The sequence below is a fragment of the Rhamphochromis longiceps genome, linkage group LG15 (assembly GCF_057381845.1).
Source record: "Rhamphochromis longiceps isolate RC_006_pf linkage group LG15, R_longiceps_female_GT1.1, whole genome shotgun sequence".
NCBI lineage: Eukaryota > Metazoa > Chordata > Actinopteri > Cichliformes > Cichlidae > Rhamphochromis > Rhamphochromis longiceps.
In genome coordinates this window covers 4396326-4421862 of record NC_140571.1, presented here as the reverse complement: position 1 = coordinate 4421862, position 25537 = coordinate 4396326, and the positions used below count along the sequence as shown (strand labels likewise).

Genomic DNA, 25537 nt, shown 5'->3' with positions numbered 1-25537 from the left:
AGCCTCAAACAGTCTGACTCCAAACTCCGCCATGGCCAGGACCAAAGAGCTTTCGAAGGACACCAGGAAAAGTATTGTAGACCTGCACCAGACTGGGAAGAGTGAATCTACAATAGGCAAGCAGCTTGGTGTGAAAAAATCAACTGTGGGAGCAATCATCAGAAAATGGAAGACATACAAGACCACTGATAATCTCCCTCGATCTGGGGCTCCACGCAAGATCTCATCCCGTGGGGTCAAAATGATCATGAGAACGGTGAGCAAAGATCCCAGAACCACACGGGGGGACCTGGTGAATGACCTGCAGAGAGCTGGGACCAAAGTAACAAAGGTCACCATCAGTAACACACTACAACGGCAGGGAATCAAATCCCGCAGTGCCAGACGTGTTCCGCTGCTGAAGCCAGTGCATGTCCAGGCCCGTCTGAAGTTTGCCAGAGAGCACATGGATGATACAGCAGAGGATTGGGAGAATGTCATGTGGTCAGATGAAACCAAAGTAGAACTTTTTGGTATAAACTCAACTCGTCGTGTTTGGAGGAAGAAGAATACTGAGTTGCATCCCAAGAACACCATACCTACTGTGAAGCATGGGGGTGGAAACATCATGCTATGGGGCTGTTTTTCTGCCAAGGGGACAGGACGACTGATCCGTGTTAAGGACAGAATGAATGGATGAATGAATGAATTCAACATTATGCACTCCACACTGTATATAAATGCCACTTGTTTTGCACATATTCAACTCTGTATATTTTATATATTTTATTATTATTATTATTATTATTATTATTTTATTTTATTTTACTATTTAATTTGTAAAAATGTGTATACACACACACACACACACACACACACACACACACACACACACACACACACACACACACACACACACACACGTAGGAAAATATTTAGTATACACATCCAGAAATGCATACACTATTATATATTGTACATATATTTATTAGTTTCAGGTTGGCCATTCTTGTATTTTGCTCGTTTGTGTTGTTGTGTTTGCACATCTCTGTTGCTTGTGGGGCTCGCAAACAAGAATTTCACTCGCATGTGCTGTGCCAGTGTGCCTGCACATGTGATGTGACAATAAAAGTGATTTGATTTGATTTGATTTGATTTGAATGGGGCCATGTATCGTGAGATTTTGAGCCAAAACCTCCTTCCATCAGTGAGACCTTTGAAGATGAAACGAGGCTGGGTCTTCCAACATGACAATGATCCAAAACACACCGCCCGGGCAACAAAGGAGTGGCTCCGTAAGAAGCATTTGAAAGTCCTGGAGTGGCCTAGCCAGTCTCCAGACCTCAACCCCATAGAAAATCTGTGGCGGGAGTTGAAAGTCCGTGTTGCTCGGCGACAGCCCCAAAACATCACTGCTCTCGAGAAGATCTGCATGGAGGAATGGGCCAAAATACCAGCTACTGTGTGTGCAAACCTGGTAAAGACCTATAGTAAACGTTTGACCTCTGTTATTGCCAACAAAGGTTATGTTACAAAGTATTGAGTTGTATTTTTGTTATTGACCAAATACTTATTTTCCACCCTGATTTACGAATAAATTCTTTACAAATCCTACCATGTGGATTCATGGATTTTTTTTTTTCACATTCTGTCTCTCACAGTTGAAGTGTACCTCTGGTGCAAATTACTGACCTCTGTCATCATTTTAGGTGGGGGAACTTGCACAATCGGTGGCTGACTAAATACTTTTTTGCCCCACTGTATTTGGCGAGAGTGTTGAAAAGTAAACAATCCCAGTATATGTTTTTGTTTGCTAAATTTTTCATTAATGTCAATGCTGATTAAGCATTCAGATGACTGCTATATTTCCTGAGGTCTTTCAGCTGATCGATTCAATTTTGAAATAACAAACAACAGTAGTAACAACCCCTCTGCCACTTCCCCAGAAACTGCATAATCTAGTTTTAGCTTCTGTGAAATTTGTCAAAAACACTTTTGCATCACTCTGCTCAGACAATTTATGTCCACTATTACTCGCCATATATATTTATTTACCCCTAAAACATAACAAATGTTGACTGCTACACATCTCAGCAGAATTACAACCTTTTGGACTGAACCTCTGCAGTGAATGAACATTTAATGTGGTCCTGCTGCATATGTTCTCCTCTCCTGGGTTTAAATAATGAGTATTGATTTTTTTTATGTTAATGTGGCTATCACATAAATCAAATCAATAACTGTGATGAAGAGACACAGACAAATGTTCCATCAAAATAGTGATTAAAGCGTAAGTCCAAGCTGACGCTGAGGCAGTGTAGCATCGATGCATGTGTTTGTATTTTATCAGACCACATTTTCTTCCTAAGAGAGATTTAAAAGAGCACTCAAGTTTTTCCATTATTTCCCCCTCGTTTTCTCTCGTCGCTGCTTTTTCTTGCTGGCTTGCTGTAGTTTCTGCCTTTGTTGTCTCATAATACCACGTCAATATGGCACATGAAAGAGCTCACATAAGGGACGACAGCTTCACAGTCTAAGTCCGTTTGTTCTTCATAGGAGAAGCAAATAAAAGCTGAAAACACTTCTTTTTTTTCTTCTTTTTCTTCTTTTTTTTAAATAAAAGAAAATGGGAATGGTGTTAGCTTGGCAATACATGAAAAAATCACATTTTATAGCTTCACTAAAGTTCCTGCACAGGAATGCTTGTGTCTTTTTGACTTTGAGAGACTTTTTAAAATAAAAACACAAAATACAAACTAGCTTTTCCATGTCATTGATTTTTGTCCCTACTACTTGCAGCTGAGGAAAGACAGATAAGACATAGTGTACTGTAGAACTACAATTTACACAATGGTTACACAGTGGTTTTGTTTTGTTTTGGACACAGTGTCCAGACTGGGGAGTATTATATTGCATTTTGCATGATTATGACTGTAACGCGGATTAAGCACCTGAGAACTGCTTACAAAATACCTACAGGGAAGGCTTTATCTCCTTAAGCTCACTGCAGAGGTTGTAAAACATGTCAATAACTAAGTTATGCAATCCTTTTCTGTGCAGTACAGCAGTAACTTTTGAGTATAAAAACATGTTAGGGAAAAGCGATTCACTGCTTTAAAATCTCGACTGAAGTGATATTAAAATTGGCTGATTCTCCCCTAAAGCATCTTTACTGCTGTGACCTTCAACCCTTTACTTGAATTGACACTAATGTTTTGCATTCTTCACAGGAGTGACAACACTGAGTGGTCTGAGTCAGGACCGAGACAGCGGTGAATAAGAAATTGGATTATTTTATCTAAATTCTGCCTCAGGTTCAAAGGTTTAAAGCTTGTCAATAAGTGTAAAGCTTCAGTGTGTTATACTGGCCTCAGACAGAGCCTAGGGGTAACTTCTTGATTGCATTCACGGTGAGGCCTTTTGGTTTGAAAGGTAACCTTTGTGCTAGATTCAAATAGGAGATTGCATTACACCAATTGCATCACACCGGTGTGCTCTGCGGGACAATAAAACAATAAATAATACTTACTATCTGTCTATTTTATCTATGTGTGCAAATCAAAACAAAATCATCTTGCGATTATTATTTGCCATCTCTGACCTATTAACACTGAACACGCTTCATCTGGAGATCTGCTGCATATTTGATGTGGGAGCAAACAGCACATAATGTTTGTTGTGTAAGCTGATCACTAAATATTCAAAGCACACATGTGATAATGCCTCTTTGTTATTCTGTTTAGTTGCTGATGAATTTCTAGTAGTGTTCTCTTACAAAAATGCCCAACTGTGAAAAAGAGAGTAATCAGAGATTGTCTTTGCTTTAATTATTCGTGGCACAGATTCAACAAGGTGCTGGAAACATTCCTCAGAGATTTTGGTCCATGTTGACATGACAGCATCGCACAGTTTATGTAGATTTGTCAGCTGTTGTCGGATGATGAAAACATCCTGTTCCACTGCACCCCAGTGGTGCTCTATCGGATTGAGATCTGGTGACTGTGGGTCATTTGAATATACAGCGACCTGATTGTCATGTTCAAGAAAGTAGTTTGAGATGATCTGACCCTCATAAAATGGTGTGTTATCCTGCTAGAACCAACCATCAAAACACAGGCACACTGCGATCATAAAGGGATGGGCATGGTCAGCAATAACACTCAAATAGGCTGTGGATTTTAAACAATGCTCAGTTGGTACTAAGGAGCCCAAAAGTGTGCCAAGAAAATATTTCCCACACCATTTCCCCACAGGAGTCTGAACCACTGATACATTGATACAAGGCAGGATGGATCCATGCTTTCATGGTGTTTACATCAAATTCTGACCCGACCCTGCCATCCAAATGTCACAGCAGAAACTGAGATTCATCCAAACAGGCAACATTTTTCCAACCTTCTGGTGTCCTGTTTTGGCGAGCCTGTGCAAACTGGAGCCTCAGTCCCTTTCTTAGCTGACAGGAGTAGTACCCGACATGGTGTTCTGCTGATGTGTTGTAATTTAATAATAATAATAATAGTGGATTGGATTTATATAGCGCTTTACAATGCCACTATTCATTCACACACTGGTGGAGGCAAGCTACAGTTGTAGCCACAGCTGCCCTAGGGCAGACTGACAGAAGCAAGGCTCCCATATCGCACCATCGGCCCCTCTGGCCAACACCAGTAGGCAGTAGGGTAAAGTGTGTTGCCCAAGGACACAACGACCAGGACAGAGAGCCCGGGGACCGAACCGGCGACCTTCCAGTTACAGATGCGCTTCCCAACCCCCTGAGCCATGGTTGTATTTGAGTTACTGTTGCCTTCCTATCAGCTCAAAGCAATCTGGTTATTCTCCTGTAATTCTGGCATCAAAGAGGCATTTTCACGCAGAGAACTAACACTTACTGGGTATTTTCTATATTTTACGGATCATTCTCTGTGCTGAAAATCCCAGTAGACCAGTAATTTCTAAAATACTCCAACCAGCCCATCAAAGTCAACCATGCCACGTACAAAGTCACATAAATCGCCTTTGTTCCCGATTACGATGCTCAGTTTAAACTTCAGTGTGTCCCTCTGACCATGTCTACATGCCCAGATGCACTGAGTTTATTGGATAAGTTAACCACAGACAAGGAGAATAGGTGAAGAGGGTTGCTCTCTTTTTCATCTTTTGAATAAGGAAAACTTACTTTAAAATTTCTCATGAAAGTGCATCACTTGCTGAGAAAGAGCCTTTCGGAAGGTATTATGAAAACAAGCTGACTTGTGACTGTACACTTACACCAATAATTCTGTGTTATGTATGCGTTTTATTGTTATTTATGTTATTTAATAAACAAAAACTGTAAATATGCTTGCGTATATAAAACCCCAATTATTTTTCACTACAAGGTCTGTGTTTAAAATGTTTTTTTAATCATTAAGTCTGCCTCATAGCAAGGCCACTCACACTGGTAGTTTGGTAATTTGTTGTATTTTTCCTTTTCTTTCCCTAAACTCACTTTTGAACAGAGTGATCCTGTCACTTGTTTACTCTGAAAAGGTCTGTGATTTCAAGCTGTACGATGTATGAGAAAGGCAGCCATTAATCTGATTATCTGATTTTATTCAGGTAGAAACGCAGCATGTTTGACGTATAACTCGCACGTCCTCGGTCAGTGTCTACCGCCCGTCTGAGGAAGACATGAATGACTCACTGCTCACTATCACAGCTACAAAGATGCATGAGAATGATAGCAGGGGATTAAAACAATAAAGTGAACTTTATGATAGCTGTCATCTGCTTTAGCCGTCTTCCCTACTCACTATAAACGTGGACATTGAAAAATCATTTTCACCTGTTTCACATGTTTACTTTATAGTCTAAGTTGTTTAGATGTTGTCTAAAAGTATTTTTGGCAAGTTATGAAATTAAAAAGAAAAAAGATACAATGAAAATGAGCCTGATTATATACAATGCAGCCGTGGTGACATACACCGCTGCAGAGGGTTTCAAAGAGAACGCACATTCTTTATGTGCTCCCTCGGGCTCATTGAGAGTCTGTAGTTGCTGCATCAATAAATATGACATGAAGCATTTGTTGTGTGTGCCCTGAAGTCCACTAGCTGCATTTCCTTTGCTGTTTCTATGCCATGTGTTTACATTTCTGCATCCAGCCTTTTCCTTCCAGAACATGCCATCATGAGTCTGAGAGCAGATTTGCATGCATGAATGTGAACACGAGTCTCAGTCACATCACTGCTAACCGATGACTGAACGTAACGTAGATGCATCACTGCAGCTGTCACGTTTTAAACAGGGAAACGTCATTCAGCACAGGATGATGTGTGTCTGGTCATCATCTTGTTGCAAGTGTTTTGTTGTAACTACAGTGGGGGAAATAATTTACTCTTTACCGAAACACCCTAAATCCTTGGTATTTGAAACTTCAACTCAGTCCACAGATTTTCTAGGATGGAGGTCTGGAGCCTGGCTAAGCCACTCCAAGAGTCTAATGTGCTTCTTCTTTAGTCACTTCTTTGTTGCCTTTGTTACATGCTTTGGGTCACTGTGATGCTGGAAGACTAGTCCACAACCCGTCTTCAGTGTTCTGGATGAGAGAAGGAGGTTCTCATCCAAGATGTTGTGTTACATGGCTGCTCAATGCAGTGAAGGCGTCCTGTACCCACAGGAGAAAACAGCCTCCTGCTTTACTGTGGAGAGATGTTCTTTAGGTCATTCTCAGCATTTTTTTTGTTTCCTGTTCTCATGCTGTCCTACCATGGAAGCACAGCATGAGTAGAGGTCTCTTTTTTTCCTCTTGTACTTTCCCATTGTAGTGTACATTTCAGTGTTTTTCTGTAACTCTACCGATCTCTGACTTGTATCCCCATGTGATGTCTGTGTTGTGTGTGTAAGGTCGGGGGGGGGGGGGGGGGGGCAACCTGCAACCTGCATGTGGCGAATAAAGTTTTGATTGATTGATTGATTGATTGATTGATTGATTGATTGATTGATTGATTGATTCTCTTCTTCCAAGCACAGCGGGTCAAGTCGATACTAAAGAGCTCGATTTTGGTTTCATCTGAACGCAGCACCGGCTCCCAAGCCTTCTCTGAATCATTCATAAAACAGGTGTACATTCGTGTCTTCTTGAGCACAAAGACCAGCAATATTTCAGTCCATTACAATGTAGTTAGTTAACAAAGGTTTTCTTGGTGACTCTGATCCAAACTGCCTTCACATCGTTAACAAGTTTTGGGCTGATCGTCCATCTCTCTCATGTTCATCCTCACCCCCATGAAGCAAGATCTTCAGACCAAGAGCAAGTGATGGTCATTTGATATTTCTTCCATGGCCAAATAATTGATAGCTCTTTGGTTTTGCACATTGTAGTGGAGAGGTTGGAATGGAAGAAACTGATTCTGTGTACGGAGATTAGGATTATCTGTAAATGACTGGATGACTGATTTTAATGGGCATACAACCAATGTGTGGCATCCAGAGTTCTAGCAAATTCTGCAAATCAATTCATAACTTTTTCTGTAATGTTTTTTCTCTGGATTTTTGGTTTATATTCTGTCTGCATCCATTAAAATGAAAGCACCATCACAAGCGAACAAACTTAAAAATTCAGCAGGGGATTAAATTTCCCCCACTGTAAATACTTGCAACAAAACACATTACAGAAAATACTTCAGTGTTTTAATGATCAAAGAGATCATATTTTACTTGCTCTATCCACACAAATGGACTGAAATGTTTTTCTAATCTCAGAATATAAAAAATTTATCTGTCTGGTAATGATACAAAATGATAAAGAGGCACTGCATATGAAAATGTTGCAGGGTGTTAATAATTTGCCGTATCGCAGCCAGTGACGTTAAAGCATGGTGTTCTGCAAAGAGTAATTTAGAATATAAATGACTTTCTAAGTGTGCTCGCGGAGCTCACATTGCGAGCACAGACACAGATATTAGAATTATCTCAAAGTGCAAAGAGCTTGCTTGTGGCGCTGCTAACTAAATATCTACACCCAGTAAAAGGATTTCTCTTGACTTTGGGGTGGATCTGGTTTTATTATCCCGTAGTTCTGTTTCTGCTAGTGTAATTGCTTCAGCTCAATCAGAATAGGTGAGACAACTGTGTGAACTCATGGATTACACTGACTTTAGCTTTGGAACGTAGGTGAGTCTGGGTTGCTATGATCTCATATCAAACACCTAAATGTTGCTGCTGTAGAGACAAAGCACAGCACTGCAATTGACCCTCTTTCTGTTACCTAACTGGACACTGGAGTCTGTTTTCATCTGATGACTGTGACATATATTGCCAAAATATATTGCCATACCTGGCTCAGCGCATTAATCAACACTCACATTCTCCTCACTGCTTTGTGGAAAAAGAAAGAGTGCTTGCTGGCATGAATCTTTTTATCTAACAATTTTGTAACCTGTAATAGTCTGTAATAGAAGTCTCACATGGAAACTATAAGCCATCAAATAGAATCTGTCAGTGTTATCTATGAGTTCAACATGAAATCAGCAAATCAAAGAAGAAAGAAAACAATTTTTTAAACATCAGACCCACTGAGACACTAAAGCCGCGCAGTCCTCGCCCAAATATCCTGTCTATGACATATTCATTTTTTTAAAGTTTCCCGTGAGTTTTCTTCGTCATGAGTTTAATCGGACAATCATTTACCTCGGTGTACTCTGATCTCAGCGTTAAACCCTCAGAAAGGTGATGGGAACAGTGTCATCTTGTTAATGTTGCTCTGGGAAACATTACATCGGGTGTGATTTGGCGCTATATAAATAAAATTGAATTGAATTGAATTGAACATTACTGTCAAACAAACACACCCACTTACAGCAATGATTAGGCCCCACCCTAAAACCTGCAAAGGATTGCTACCACCCACAAGTGGTTTTATTGTTAAGAAGATAAGATAAGATAAGACTTTATTGATCCCACAACGGGGAAATTTTTGCGTCACCTCAGCTCAGGTACAGATATCAGAAGGAAATACAAAATGATTGGTGAGTTCATGCACCCACTCATATTCACATTTGCCAGATTTATTTTATGCTCGTACTCACTGCTGAACCTCCCATTTACATTTATATTTATACATTTATTTCCTGATGTTCTTTTGTAGATTTCCTTGTGTATGACTTTAGAATATCCTTTACTTTAATTCATACTTTGTCTCTTAAAAGTTTCATGTGTGCTTTGGGATTTTTGGACCTTGCCTCTTACCTTTTCCCTTGTATATTTTGCTTAAGGCATGAGACCCCAAGCCTAGACTCAGTGTTTTCAATCTTTTTATCTGCCTCTGGTGTTATGTATTTGGACGCTTTCATCTCTGAACCATCACACCACCTCTCCACCAAGTTTCAAGATTTTTAGTTTATTAGTTTTCCGGTATTCTTGCTGACATACAGCAAGAATACAGCAGGACATACAGCTCTGCATGGCCACATTTCTCTCACATCTCTTTCTCCTTGCTGGGAAGTATATCCCCAATCATGCACCATCCTTAATCATACAACATTTTATCACTATTGCTGATATATACTCTCTGTCAACTTATCACAGCTTTTACTGGACTTTACGATTATTTAGAGTAAGTTAGGTTCCTGGAAGTCAACCTTTTTAATTTTTATGCTTTTTGCATTAAATCATCATATTTGAACACGAACCATGAATGCAATTAAAGATTATCTATGTAAATAAAATCCATTCACTTAATTTTTTCCATTTATCCAATTCAGTGTCACAACATCCTCACTGTCATAGGGCAAGAGCTAAGGGACATCCTGGGCAAGTCGCAGGACCAACACAGAGAGACAGACAATTAACCAATTAACATAACATGCTTGGTATGTAAGCCAGAGTGCCAGTGTCAAACCATGCAGACAAGGGGAGACCATGCAAATTCCACAATCGCCCAGTGGATTTGACCCGAGGACCTTTTTGCAGTGAGGAGATGGAAAACGAAAACACTGGCACTGCAGCATCTTCTATCCGAGGGTAAAGCACGGTGGAGGGAGCATAATAGTGTGTCTGTTTTCCTGCATCGAGCTGGGATAGGTTGTAATCATTGATAGAGCAAGAAATTCTGAATTCTTTGAAGATGAATGTGGTATGTGGTGCATAAAGAAAAACAGTGACCTTAAGCACACTGGCTGTTCTACCACAGATAGAATAAGAAGAATGAGGCTCAATGAATCAGTGTTTTATTCTTTTAGAAAATTCAATCCAAATTAGACGATTGGGCAAGTATTCCCATTAGCTGATGTCCAGGAGCGAAAAGGGGGGGTCACATCAGACCTTGAAAGCAAAAGTGCATAATTTTTAACTCACAGAAACTGGATAATATATGAACAAATGCAATAGTCAGTGTCATTTATTTACCTTGTTCTCCTAACTTACCTTTAGCGCTAGGAAGTCCACATGGTTAAAAAATAATTAACACGGGTGCCCGGAGCTGAACTTAGTCCTGGGATGACCATAACAGTACTAGCTATAAATGTGATACTCTGAAAGGCAGACACTGCCAGTAAGACACCTTTACAACGTCCTGTCCACCTTTGGCTCCTTAACAAGTAACAACTGCTTGTTAGTACCTTGTTGTACATACAGTTTGGTTCATCTCTTGTTAGAAAATCTACTTCATTTTGAAATTTCAATGGCTTCTGGGGTGGACAGCAGTGGACTCGACAATCTTGCGTTTGATGTGAGTACAATAACGTGTTTTTGTAAAAGATACCATTGTTTGCTTCTTTGAGCATTCTTTCTAAATAAGGTCAGCATCAATAGGCACCTGGAAACGTTCAGATTGCCTTTAACTGCAATAAGAGCTGCACTTAACTCTGTTCTAAGTGATCCAGTGGGAGTAAAGGGTGAGAAAGTTTTGAAAGTTTTGCAACCTACTAGTGCTTGCTGCAGTTTAGAGCACATATACACAATATGGTATTTTCTTTTAAACATACGAGTCCAATAAAGAAATAAAATGCTTTATGATGTCTGTGCATTCCATTGCATCTACTCTCTGCCTGAACGTGCACATAAAACCTCAAATTATTCAATGATTCAGTGTTAAATAATGAATATTTGCAAGTCACAAAAAGCAGCTGAAGGCAGGTCATTACACTAGTACAGTGCTTAAAAATTTTATTGGACCACCTGTCATAAAAACGAGAATTCACACATTCTAGCATCTGTCAAAAAACTTTGTTTGAAAACTAAAATAATTTAATTTTTTCATATATTTAGCATCCTAGTTAAAAATGATCATGTGATTTACTGTTTTATTGGGGTTTTTATTTATAAAAGTGTAAATTTCAAAATTCATGGATAGCTATAATTGTATTTTACAATCAAAACTATTATTTCAGTTATAGAGCTTGCACATGCTGGTGGATTAACCGTTACAGAAACAACAATTATAATAATAAATTTCTTAAAGCACTGTTTGTCCTCAGTAAAATTTTTGTTCCCTGTTTTTATATAAACTGGAAGTGAACTAGTCCCGAGATAATGATTTTTCATCTCCTTTTATTTTGGCATACTGATTCTTTTGTATTGATTTTTTTGATTGATTTTTTTTCTATGATATTACAGATGGATGAGCGAGTTAATGATCACCTCAAAGGAAAGGCGTGTAAAACGTCTGAAACAGATGGAGACAGAAATAAACCGACCTATTGTGTGACTGATGTTCCACCTTGGTACCTGTGCATTTTCTTGGCTATTCAGGTGTGTTTAATCTTTGATGTGATTAGTGTATTGGTGTCTTTTTCATCCATTTATCAGTCATGTATAATCAGATCCAAAAGTTTTTGAACAATGACAAAGCCCCCTATTTTCAGAGGGTCAAAAGTAACTGGACACCCACTTAGCAAGCAGTTTAAGGGCTGAATTTAGATTTGGATTTCCCTCTCAAATGAGATCCAAAGACATGTTTCTGCAAATAAAAAATTCTATAATTGGGATGAAAATTCAAAATAAACCAGAGAAAGCAAAAACAGTAGGAATGGTCATAACAATCTTAAAAGGAATCAATGCACAGGTCAACTCAACAACATCAAAATTCCTGAAAGACCACAGGTGACAACTAAAGTGCACGATACCAGACTTTTTTCCATGGCTAAGAAAAAGAACTTTAAGAACACTCTCAAGGAGGTAGGTTTACCTCTGTGAGACTTCTTCATGAATGCAAATGCAAAAAGGTGCAGACAGATTAGACTTAAACATCTAACAGAGACTGAACAGTTCTGGGAAACATATGAAGAACGAGACGAACAGCTCATATCACATCATCTGTGAAGTATGGTGGAACTGATGTTAAGGCACGTGCATGAGTGGCTGCCAGTGGTGTTTATTGATGATGTGACTGCTCAGAGAAACAGGAGGATGCATTGTAAAGTGTACAGGGCTGTACTCTCTGCTCAGATTCAAACAAATACTGCCAAACTGATTGGCGAGTACTTCACAGAGTAAACAAATAATGACATAAAAGGTAAAGAAATTCGATATTTTTTCTGTGGCACAGTGTCTCAGGGGAGGACATTTTTGCTTTTGATGATGTCCATGGGTTCTAGACTTCAGGCAGTCAGTAACTGCAAGTGATTTTCAAGTATTAAACACAATCCTTGTATTTCTTATTACATTAGGTTGTCCACTTACTTTTGAAAGTGTAGTGGTGGACAGAGATCCAACTGTAAACATCACAACAGCAGTTAAGGAGTCTAAAAGCAACCCCTTTTTGTTTGTGTACAAATACAGAAAATGACCCCATACCATAAGTGACACGGATGCCTTATAGGCCTTCTGCTCTCTCTGTTTCACTAATGTTGGTAACAGTGTAATCACTGCCATCGTTTTGTCATCATCATCACTGTTTGTCTCTTCTACAGCATTACCTGACAGCATTTGGTGGGATAATCTCCATCCCTCTCATCCTCTCAGAGGGCCTATGTCTGCAGCATGACAGCCTGACCCAGAGTCAGCTCATTAACAACATTTTCTTCGTCTCTGGCCTGTGCACGATTCTGCAGGTCATCTTCGGTGTCAGGTAATAGTGCTGCTGCTGGGTTATTGCTGCTTTGTATCCTTTAGGGATGGTCTGATATTGACTTAATAGTTAATACAACTCTGTCTGCACAAGATGTTGCTGCCGTGGATGAGCAAGACCATGTTCAAAAATTCAGTAAAATCCTAATATTTACATAGATACAGGGATGGGAATAACGTAATATGTGTAGTGTTGTGGATAGTTTTGTGTTGTGTGTCAGAACAATGAGGCGACTGCTGTCTCCAGGTAGAAACAGGAGTGATACACCTGCTGCTGTCAGACCTGCAGGTATCAGGCTGTGATGTTCTTCTTTATAGTGGACAGAAATATTTGGAGTAGCACAAATAATTTGTGTGGCATCTTATTGAAGAACAGCTGATTGTTCTGTAAATAGTTTGAAATGGTTATTTTAAAAAAGGTAAAAGGTAAATGGATGCAAATAACTTTGTTGTTTGCAAAACTTGTGCATATGATTTTAAAATTGACAATTTATATTTACATTTAAAGTTATGAAATATGATTCAATAAACATGTTTGTGGTTGTTACAGTAAAAAATAGAACTTTTTCTACTCTGATTTTATGTTTTTTGTCTGATTTTAGATCAATTATGTTAATACAGTCTGTCAAAATGAAAACCTGACTGTAAATTCAGACACGTGAGGTTGTGCTGAAAAGGATGATACCAAACAAGGCAAAGTAAATAGTTTTTAAAGATAAAATGTGGAGGGAAAATCAAAAGTAGTTAAAAATGGCCAATTATACCCTGGACCCCAGAGGGTTAAACGTTTTTTTAAAGTAACGCAATAGTTACTTTTCAAGTAATCAATTACTTTTAGAATGTTGTAACTCAGTTACTTTTTTGAAGAAGTAACTACTAACTATAATTAATTACTTTTTCAAAGTAACTTGCCCAACACTGCATAGATACTTTGTTTCTTTTACTAAATTCCAATCACATTTTTATGACAGGAATTAATAAAAAAAAAATGTACTTATGACACAAATACATGTTAAGTTTGAAAGGTAGCTGAATTAGAAAGATTATTAAATAACAACAAAAAGAAAAAAACAGGCATCAATTGGTGCTTGTAGTAAATCTTAGCATCTTAGTAAATGTTAGCTTGCTATTATGATAAATATTATTAATTTTGTCTTTCTGGACATGCAACCATGTCAGCACTATAGGGCACAAAGCTATGGGCTGTTAGCAAGACGTACAGTGACTTTTTTGTGCAAAGTATTGCATAATTTAGGCTAAAAAAACAAACAAGCTTACTAAAAAGAAAATTGAATCTGCTAGCTTGTGCTTAACGACCTACTGTCTTCTTTTGTTAGCGTACCATGTGCTAACTATGGGTCTAACTGATTGTCTGTTTATCTGAAAGTTATTACTGTTTATGTCACACTTCTAGGCTTCCCATCCTACAGGGAGGTACATTTGCCTTGGTGACCCCAGCCATGGCCTTGTTGTCCATGCCAGACTGGGAATGCCCAGCTTGGACCAAGAATGCCAGCCTGGTCAATACCTCCTCACCTGTCTTCATAGAAGTGTGGCAGATCCGCATGAGAACAGTGAGCCAACGCAAATTCTGCGCATCCAAATCTTTGCTTAAAAGCACGCTAACAAAAACATAACAGCACTTCTGCAGAGCTCATGATTTATTCAGTGAACACATGTGGTTTGCACTCCAGGAAGTAACGAGTTGTACTCATTGTTTAAGTCTAGCACTCAGCCAAAGAAAACACGGTGACATTGATACTGATGTTCTTGAACACTATGTTCCCGTCCACAGCTGCAGGGCTCTATTATGGTGGCCTCTCTCCTCCAGGTCTTGGTTGGTTTCTCTGGCCTCATCGGCTTCCTCATGCGCTTCATTGGCCCCTTAACCATTGCTCCAACCGTGTCACTCATAGGCCTGTCGCTGTACGACTCAGCTGGAGTGAAGGCAGGCAGCCACTGGGGCATTTCTGCTATGTATGTAACCACTCTGAAGCATCAGTATGGGGTTGAAGATTTTCATCCCACAAGGTCACAGTCTAGACTTACATCAGGATGTAAATTCTGCCTTGTCGTGGTTTAGCATACAGCCAAAAGCTAGTGATTTAAACATGGTGTCTACAGCGGTATCACCAGTATCTTCCCATATGGAAAAGAAATAGAAAAAACTTATAAAAGACTTGCAGCAGATGTGGCCTACTTCATATAGTGAATCATATAAGGCTTATATGATTTACTCATGAAAGTGGCCACTTTCATATATTGTTTTAGTAAGTTTTCAAAACATACAAGTTTCATTTATATAATTTTTCAAGGGATCTTATATCTGTTTTCACTCTTGTATGCTTTTCATACAAGTTTCACACAAGACAGAAACTTTATAAGATTTATATATATCTTTTCCATATGGGTTTCCAATGACACAATAAATATAAAGTCATAATTTTGAGTAAAATGCACTGAAATATTTTTTAAAAAATCAAAGATTTATTTAATAAAATACAAAAATCTTTAAGGAAAATGTGTTTGGTATCAAACAATCAAATAATTTAATTCAACTATATTCCATAAAATGTAACAACTTGTACTTGTGCAACTTGTAACAAAATGACATGGGAATTTTACATGCAATTAAATTAGTTAAATTCAGCAGTTTGTGTTGATGTTTTTTGAGTTTTTGTTTGCATTCATCACCTTTTGCTTATTCTTTTCTATGCACAGGACCACAGTGCTGATCATCCTTTTCTCTCAATACCTCCGCCGCATACCAATCCCTGTTCCTGCATACAACAAGATCAAGAAACTGCACGTCTCAAAGTTCTTTCTCTTTCAGATAATGCCAGTATGTTCTCTTAAAATTCGACTTCATATTTGATGTAGCAAAAACATACTGGCTCTAATACTAACTTTAGATGTTGATTAGATTCTCCTGGGCATTGCAGTCTCATGGTTAGTCTGCTACCTCCTCACCATCTATGATGTTCTGCCATCTGATCCAGATGAATACGGCTACCTGGCTCGCACAGATGTGAAGGGAAATGTCGTGAGTGAGGCTTCTTGGTTCACATTTACTTATCCTGGTGAGTCCACAGGGAATTAAAACAATGCCAAAAGACGTATTCAGCAGTGACAAGCCTAACTGTTGACCTACCTATTCAGGTAAATGGGGGTTGCCAACTGCTAGCCTGGCAGGTGTGGTTGGCATTATTGCTGGAATAATATGCTCCATGGCAGAGTCTGTGGGTGACTACCATGCATGTGCCAGGCTGTCAGGAGCACCGCCTCCCCCCAAGCACGCCATCAATCGTGGCATCGGTGTCGAGGGAGTCGGGTCACTGTTGGCAGGGGCGTTTGGCACGGGCAATGGCACTACTTCGTTTAGCGAGAATGTGGCAGCCCTCGGCATCACCAGAGTAAGATACTGTGAATATGAATTGCATAAAATGTTCCACTCCGGAGCTTAATTATCTTTCAACACAAGGATCAAGACTGCAAACCTAATTTATGAGTGAGGCTGTGGGTCCTGATTACCCGGGCAAAACATATGAACCGCATGATGTTTCATTTGGCAACAGGTGGGCAGTCGAACAGTGATTCTTCTGAGTGGATTCGTCATGATTTTGATGGGGATCCTGGGAAAAATTGGAGCAATCTTCACAACCATCCCTACACCTGTGATTGGAGGGATGTTCATGATCATGTTTGGAGTCATAGGAGCTGCTGGAATTTCTAATCTGCAGGTAAACAACCGTGCTAAATCCTTTTTTTTTTAATCATTTACATTTTTGCTACTATCTGTGTTTTGCTGACACATCTTACATGGCAGTCCACAGATATGAATTCTTCTCGGAATATCTTTATATTTGGTTTCTCCATGTTTTCTGCACTTGTTATTCCAAATTGGATCATGAAGAATCACACTTTTCTTGACACAGGTAAAATCACCATTGAAAATATCACTATAAATAGTTTTTAATGTTAAATAAAAAGCAAATCATCCAAAATCTTTTGTGATACTTTTTTGTCTCAGGTGTCAAGGAGGTGGATCAAGTGTTGCAAATATTGTTGACTACTCATATGTTTGTAGGAGGCTTCCTTGGCTTCTTCTTAGATAACACAATTCCTGGTAAGCTGTAATGGATGGCTTCTCTTGAATAATACAGACTTTTTATAACAAATGGCACAGATGTATTTAAGATACATATTTATACCAGCATATCATTGAAGTATACTAGTCGTATGGCCCTGCTTTTGTGCATGTTGCCTCCTCAGCATGCGTGTATGCGTGTATGGTCTCACTTGTAAAACAGAGGTATCTCAATGGGACTTCTTGGTAAATGCAGGTAATAAATACAGTTAAAGCTGCAATCAGTGCGTCTCAGTGCATGCTCAGGGGTGCTGCTGTCGAGCCATGCTACAGCTCAGGCGTGCTTTAGATGAGGAGTTTCATGTGGTTATGTGGATGTTTTAAGCCTGGGATGCTAATTGGTTGTTGCTTAAATTGGCTACTGAACCCACACCCCCACCCACCCACCATGCCCACTAGGTGGTGATGGAGAATAACCACTAATTATAAGACACACTGCTGTATATCATGCATGGAACCACCAATAAAAGTTTCATGTACGTGGGATGATGATTATCACCTACTGTTGATTTCCTGTTGCCATAAGTGTGACCTCAAGAGTCTCCAGACTCTGACTCTTATCAAGCATGTGAAGTCTGGGGCTGACCGGACAATGTGTACTTGAGATATACAGCAATTTCCTGTTTCATTGCCAAAAATCAGAATTCAACATGGCACCAATGTCACATCCTTTGATGAAAACTCAGTTTTCAAATTGTAGTACCACTAACTGCTTAACCTTATAGCCTAATGCCATTTGTATCATATTTGCTACATGAGTTTCTGAGACCTCTATCTCATAATTGCCATAATTTCAAAATGTTATGGACAAAACTCATGGCATTTCTTGTTGCCACAAGGGGGCACTATGACTACCATTAAATATTTCTATAAAAATATCTTCGTTTATATGGAAATATCAGAAAGAAGTCTGGGTCAGATTGAATAATCTATAAGTGAATGGCAGCAAATTAAAATTCCATGGCAAGTGTTCGAAATTCACCACAGTGCCACAGATACCGCCTTCAACAAAGACTCAAAAAGTTTGCAATATAACATTTCGCAGCTCTGTTGTTTAGACAAACCAAATATGAAATTGATACAATTACAACCCTAGGAGGAGTTTGAAAAAGTACAACGACTGAATAATACAAAAATCACCAAAATCAATTAAAAATGACAGACTTCCTGTGTGGTGTTAATTCAAAATGGTAGAATTACTAATAAATAAAGCTAACCAAGAAATGCAAAAGACCGCAGTCCCTTTAAAAGGGAGTCAATCCTCATAGGCACTCATGTTAAATGGCCAACCTCACAGAAGAAATTAACAAATTTACCGACAGCTAATAGTATATACATTGGAGTGTGGCTCCCTGGTGTTCTCCCAGCCTGAGGAGGTCACAAATAATCTGCCCCCAGTGCTGGTCTGAAGCCTGGATAAATGGGGAGGTTGTATTAAGAAGGGCATAAAATCTGTACCAACTCAAACATGCAGATCAATATGTTGTGGCTTTGGGAAATAATGGAGTCAAACGTATCTTCTTCAAACACACTATATGCAGTATGTCACCCCGGCTTAAAGTCATGCACATCTAGGAGCAGTTAGCTGACATGTCAACAGTGACTAATCTTGTTTTACACTGTATATGTGTACATATAAAGAAAGGTGCGGCATATTCAACTAACAGCCTTCTTCATACCATTCAGGGACTAAACGTGAACGTGGCCTCTTAGCCTGGGAAAACGTGTATCTTCAAGACTCTAGCAGCAGTTTGGAAACTGATGAGGTGTATGATCTTCCGTTTGGCATAACTTCTCACCTCCAATCTCAATCTTGGGCTCGTTACATCCCTTTCTGCCCACACAAGGGTCACAGATCTCAGTCGGAGGACAACCATGTGTCACAGAGCCCGGAGAGTGAGTACAGCACACGGATCTGAACGACCTTAAGTTTGCTTCTTAGTTTGAATCAAACTGCTCGTTTCTTACCAAGACGTGTCGCAGAAAAGACTCTGGTGTTTAGACCGTGCATCACTGACTGATGGATATCTTTTAAATTGAACCATGTACTGGTTAGCTGTAAATATCAGGTATATATGCATTTAAGGTAACGCTCTCTCTTTGCTTGATCTTGATTGCAAATAGAGATCTGTCCATCTTAAAAAAACAAAAACAAGAACAAGACAGTGGGATTATCTCTGTCAAACCTGCAGTCGCTTTATTTTTGATGTACAAAGTAGATTTTGACAGTTTGAGCCTGTCTGCACCGAAAAGGAATAAAAATATCTAAGACTCGGATTCTGTCAACACCAATTAAAGGAGGACTTCAGAGCGATCAGAGTGTTACTGTGTGCCACCATTACTCCCAGATCTTCCAATAACTTGGTGCTGGTCACACAAACAGAAAACTGGAATAATGTGCTTTTCTTTCTTCTCTTTCGAAGGAAATTAAATTTAGCCCGTGGATAAATTTATTATCACACAGCACCATCTCCCCATTGATTCAGGCAGCTGCTTAAAAACCCACAGCAGCAGCCCCCTGAGCTGTTATTGTGTTTCCTTTAGCGAAAACAAACACAGATAACACATCTTCTCAATCTCCCTGCCTTCCATGCTGTCATATCTTTTTCCCTCTGTATTCATTTCCTTTGTCTAAGCAACTTTGACAGACAGGTGGGATATGGTGCAATGCTGCGACCTGTGGAGCCATCAGTGTTCCCCGGGGCCTATTTTGACCACAAGTCATTGGTTGGTTGCACACCCTAAGGTTATTTCAGGATGGCGTGCTAGAACGAGGCACTGAGCGTAATTTGCACTTTAGAAATCTCACATTTTCTTTGATTGGATGTACCTCGGTGGGAACATATTGCAGAATATTAAATTTTGCACAGTGTTCTGGAAAGTGGCGTTCCTCCTCACTAAGTCAAAGTTTTGTGTCAAATTGTAGCATGGATCTGCATATCAGTGGCATAAAAGATTATAACTTAGCAATTCCCACTCACTGACGGGACTTCAACCCTGAGGAATCGCCTTTATTTTCTTTTTCAATCATCAGCGTCCCGTGACATGCCCTGCTTTATCAGATCTATTGTAAGCTCTTGAAAGATCAGATTTCAAGTGCCAAGTTTATTTTTTTTCTGACACAACTATCACTGCAAATGGAGTTTTAGTGGAGCAGCGTGAGGCTCAAAGAGAATCCATGAGAAATAGAAAATGACTGTGCATTTATCGCTGGTAGATAGAGCCACACTGCGGGCAAAACACGATGCTGGTTCATTCATTCATTGAAACGTGGTAAATAATAAGCATCCAGTGAAGGTATGTGAAGTATATGTAAGCTGACCTCATTTATGGGCTGTAATTCATGGTAACTGCTATTTTTCTGTTTATAAGATTCAAGCCCAACATAATTATACATAATTATGTGTGTAAATGAAACATAATTATGCCCTGAAGGTCATCATCAGAGAGTATTAAATGCTCTGAATTGTCAAGAAAATAAGAGCAAAGACATTCATAAAATGTTGTGTTTCCATAACTGTTTTGTATTTATTTGTTTCATTTAAACTTAACATTTTTACATGTTTATGCGCACATTGGGAACAGTTTTACTCACTAAGAGGAAACACTCTCACCTGACAAAGTGTGATTTATTCCTATAATAAAGATCAGGTTAAGCCTTCGACTCTTGTCGTACGCTTTGGGAAACAGCCTGCTCATTTCCTGAGCTGGGTGTCGAGCATATCTTGTACATCAGCGCTCAGAAATACTGATTGTCTTCACACTGAAGAACGGTGAGGAAGGAGCCTCGTCTAAGGTCGAGTGAAGCAAATCTGTTTGTGACATGTAGTATTTTATTTCATACAGAAACTACATGTGTTGTTGTAGCAAAAGCTAACAGGGTTACTTGTAAGGCAGCCAGTTATACTGCTGTGTACTGTCAGGATTATGCCTGGAATAATGGGACTATAAATTTGATGTGTTTCCTCGTGCTCACTGGTGGAAGAAATTATGACACTGGTTTACCTTCAAATAAACTCTGATAGCTTTTAAATAATAAAATTTTAAACAACAAAGTTAAAATTGTATGTTCCTTCCTTTCACAGACACATTGATCATATTAATCTTCATAAACTAAAGTCTCAGAATTACAACCCCAATGCCACAAAACAAGTCGGGATGCTGTGTAAAGTGTCAATTTAAAACAAACAAACAAACTGAATGTGATTGTTTTCAGATCACACACAAACACATTTAATTCAGAGTAAAGCAGTAGAATAGAATAGAATAGAATAGAATAGAATAGAATAGAATAGAATACCTTTTAGTGTCACTATATACATGTATAATGAGATTCAGAGCAGCTCCTATCCAGTGCAGACATGTGGAAAAAGAAAAGGGGGGGATGAGGTGCATAGTTCTGAGGCATTATGAACAGTCTCAATTAAAATATCAAATATACAAATATTGGAAAAAATGAAAAATACAAATAAATAGGGTTTACAGTACACAGTTTTTGTTATGTTTATTTATAAGATTGTAAGTTCGAAGTTACATAAAATCACACCAGACAAAGGACATAAGATTAAAAAATAATAACATTCAAGCACAGAAGAAAAAGAAAAACAAACAAAAAAAAAAAACAGGAAAGAAAAGAAAAAATACACCGGTTAGCCAGTACAAATCAAAAGTTCAAAAGAAACACCAGTGTCCAAAGAAGATGATTTTCTGTGTGAGGTTAGACAGGACAACAGAGAGTTCACCACGTCCAGAAGATGTGGGGAACAAGTCCAAGAAGGAATCAGGGTCCAGCAGAAGTGCAGTTTCACACAAACACAAAATGCAGTCAAATAGGTTAAAGTTTATTTTGAACCAAAGGAGCTTGCAAAGAAAAGCGTCTGGACTTCTTTAAGTTGCTTGAAGACGTTTCACCTCTCATCCGAGAAGCTTCTTCAGTTCTAAGGTCAAATGGTGGAGAGTCCCAGATATAAACCTAGTGGGAGTGACCCCCCACAGAGGGACAAAAGGACCCCCTGATGATCCTCTAATCGCCTGAGCCAAGGTGGGAAACTGGGCGTGGGTCCCAATCAGCCAGAGTTTCGGGTGAGTTCACTGTGAAACCTGGCCCCACCTTATCATGCGAATTCCTGAGGTCAGACGGCCCAGGATGTGAGTGGGCGTTAAGGCGTCTGGGAAGGGATCTCAAAACTGGATTATAGATGGCAGAGAGTTGGTGTCGTAAAAGATGGTCGCTCACAGTGGACATAGATGGCTTCTTTCACTCCTCTTTCAAACCATCTGTCCTCTCTGTCCAAAATGTGAACATTGGCATCCTCGAAAGAGTGTCCTTTATCCTTAAGATGCAGATGGACTGCTGAGTCTTGTCCTGTGGGGGTGGCTCTTCTGTGTTGTGCCATGCGCTTGTGAAGTGGCTGTTTGGTCTCTCCAATGTAGAGGTCTGAGCATTCCTCGCTGCACTGTACAGCATACACCACATTGTTAAGTTTGTGTTTTGGCGTTTTGTCTTTCGGGTGAACCAGTTTCTGTCTGAGCGTGTTGCTGGGTCTGAAATACACTGGGATGTCATGCTTGGAGAAAACTCTCCTGAGTTTCTCTGATACACCGGCTACATAGGGGATGACAATGTTGTTGCGTCTGTCCTTCTTATCCTCCCTCGCTGGTGTCTGGTCTTCTTTTCTGTGCCTCTTTGCTGACTTTAAGAACGCCCATTTAGGATAGCCGCACGTTTTGAGTGCTTCCTTTACATGTGTGTGTTCCTTCTTTTTCCCTTCAGGCTTAGAGGGAACACGTTCTGCCCGGTGGTGTAGGGTCCTGATTACTCCAAGTTTGTGTTCCAGAGGGTGATGGGAGTCAAGGAGGATGTACTGGTCCGTGTGTGTGGGCTTCCGGTAAACTTCGATGTTGAGTTTGCCGTTCTCTTCAATGTGCACAGCGCAGTCCAGGAAAGGCAAACAGTTATCCTTTGTGTCTTCCCTGGTGAACTTGATGTTTTTATCCACAGCGTTAATGTGCACAGTGAAGGATTCCACTTCTTGTGTCTTGATTTTGACCCAGGTGTCGTCTACATATCTGTACCAGTGGCTGGGTACTCTTCCTTTGAAAGAGCCAAGAGCCTTTCTTTCCACTTCCTCCATGTAAAGGTTGGCTACAATAGGTGACACGGGGGAGCCCATGGCACAGCCATGTTTTTGTCTGTAAAAGCCTTCGTTGTACTTGAAATATGTAGTGGTGAGGCAGAGGTCTAACAGTGTGCAGATCTGATCGGGTGTGAAGTTGGTCCTGTCCTCCAAGGAGCTGTCTTCTTGTAGTCGTTTTCTGACAGTCTCCACGGCCTCCGTGGTGGGTATGCAAGTGAAGAGAGAGACTACATCAAAGGACACCGTGGTTTCATCTGGATCCAGGGTAAGTTTCTGGACCTTGTCGGTGAAGTCGGTGGAGTTCTTGATGTGGTGTGGGGTGTTCCCCACGAGAGGAGCAAGGATGGTAGCAAGGTGTTTAGCAATGTTATAAGTGGCTGAGTTTATGCTACTGACTATGGCACCAGCGAGGGAGGATAAGAAGGACAGACACAACAACATTGTCATCCCCTATGTAGCCGGTGTATCAGAGAAACTCAGGAGAGTTTTCTCCAAGCATGACATCCCAGTGTATTTCAGACCCAGCAACACGCTCAGACAGAAACTGGTTCACCCGAAAGATAAAACGCCAAAACACAGACTTAACAATGTGGTGTATGCTGTACAGTGCAGCGAGGAATGCTCAGACCTCTACATTGGAGAGACCAAACAGCCACTTCACAAGCGCATGGCACAACACAGAAGAGCCACCTCCACAGGACAAGACTCAGCAGTCCATCTGCATCTTAAGGATAAAGGACACTCTTTCGAGGATGCCAATGTTCACATTTTGGACAGAGAGGACAGATGGTTTGAAAGAGGAGTGAAAGAAGCCATCTATGTCCACTGTGAGCGACCATCTTTTACGACACCAACTCTCTGCCATCTATAATCCAGTTTTGAGATCCCTTCCCAGACGCCTTAACGCCCACTCACATCCTGGGCCGTCTGACCTCAGGAATTCGCATGATAAGGTGGGGCCAGGTTTCACAGTGAACTCACCCGAAACTCTGGCTGATTGGGACCCACGCCCAGTTTCCCACCTTGGCTCAGGCGATTAGAGGATCATCAGGGGGTCCTTTTGTCCCTCTGTGGGGGGTCACTCCCACTAGGTTTATATCTGGGACTCTCCACCATTTGACCTTAGAACTGAAGAAGCTTCTCGGATGAGAGGTGAAACGTCTTCAAGCAACTTAAAGAAGTCCAGACGCTTTTCTTTGCAAGCTCCTTTGGTTCAAAATAAACTTTAACCTATTTGACTGCATTTTGTGTTTGTGTGAAACTGCACTTCTGCTGGACCCTGATTCCTTCTTGGACTTGTTCCCCACATCTTCTGGACGTGGTGAACTCTCTGTTGTCCTGTCTAACCTCACACAGAAAATCATCTTCTTTGGACACTGGTGTTTCTTTTGAACTTTTGATTTGTACTGGCTAACCGGTGTATTTTTTCTTTTCTTTCCTGTTTTTTTTTTTTGTTTGTTTTTCTTTTTCTTCTGTGCTTGAATGTTATTATTTTTTAATCTTATGTCCTTTGTCTGGTGTGATTTTATGTAACTTCGAACTTACAATCTTATAAATAAACATAACAAAAACTGTGTACTGTAAACCCTATTTATTTGTATTTTTCATTTTTTCCAATATTTGTATATTTGATATTTTAATTGAGACTGTTCATAATGCCTCAGAACTATGCACCTCATCCCCCCCTTTTCTTTTTCCACATGTCTGCACTGGATAGGAGCTGCTCTGAATCTCATTATACATGTATATAGTGACACTAAAAGGTATTCTATTCTATTCTATTCTATTCTATTCTACTGCTTTACTCTGAATTAAATGTGTTTGTGTGTGATCTGAAAACAATCACATTCAGTTTGTTTGTTTGTTTTAAATTGACACTTTACACAGCATCCCGACTTGTTTTGTGGCATTGGGGTTGTAATTCTGAGACTTTAGTTTATGAAGATTAATATGATCAATGTGTCTGTGAAAGGAAGGAACATACAATTTTAACTTTGTTGTTTAAAATTTCTGTTAATGCCTGCTTACAAAACAAAACACATGTAAATGAATAAGCATACAGCACCAGGAAGTATATGGTGATTTGTAACAAGCAGACTGTTGAATGGTGAGAAATACCCTGAAATATTCATTATGCTGCAGTCACTTTATACTCATTATGATTTCTGCTTCCTTTACTCTTTCATCGGGTCTTCGTGAGCTGCACATTTCACTCTCCCTCTCAAAC

At 39.7% G+C, this 25537-nt stretch overlaps 1 protein-coding gene across 1 annotated transcript; it reads left to right on the top strand.

The window, feature by feature from the left end:
• Positions 1-10639: 10639 nt before the first annotated feature.
• On the top strand, positions 10640-19092 carry LOC146651835 (solute carrier family 23 member 1-like). The gene is made up of 12 exons (XM_085382050.1): positions 10640-10687; positions 11575-11709; positions 12870-13027; positions 14441-14600; positions 14822-15003; positions 15748-15868; positions 15950-16106; positions 16186-16439; positions 16602-16766; positions 16853-16961; positions 17057-17152; positions 18860-19092. The coding sequence occupies exons 1-12, from the start codon at positions 10640-10642 to the stop codon at positions 19090-19092; spliced, it is 1818 nt and encodes a 605-aa protein (XP_085238176.1).
• Positions 19093-25537: the final 6445 nt, after the last annotated feature.

Excerpts from the sequence above, each read along its gene's own strand:
- LOC146651835 (XM_085382050.1), top strand. The coding sequence starts at position 10,640 with ATGGCTTCTGGGGTGGACAGCAGTGGACTCGACAATCTTGCGTTTGAT. Across the intron at positions 15,869-15,949 it reads TTCTCTTTCAGATAATGCCA|ATTCTCCTGGGCATTGCAGT; the intron begins GTATGTTCTCTT and ends GATGTTGATTAG. Across the intron at positions 16,767-16,852 it reads CTGGAATTTCTAATCTGCAG|TCCACAGATATGAATTCTTC; the intron begins GTAAACAACCGT and ends CTTACATGGCAG.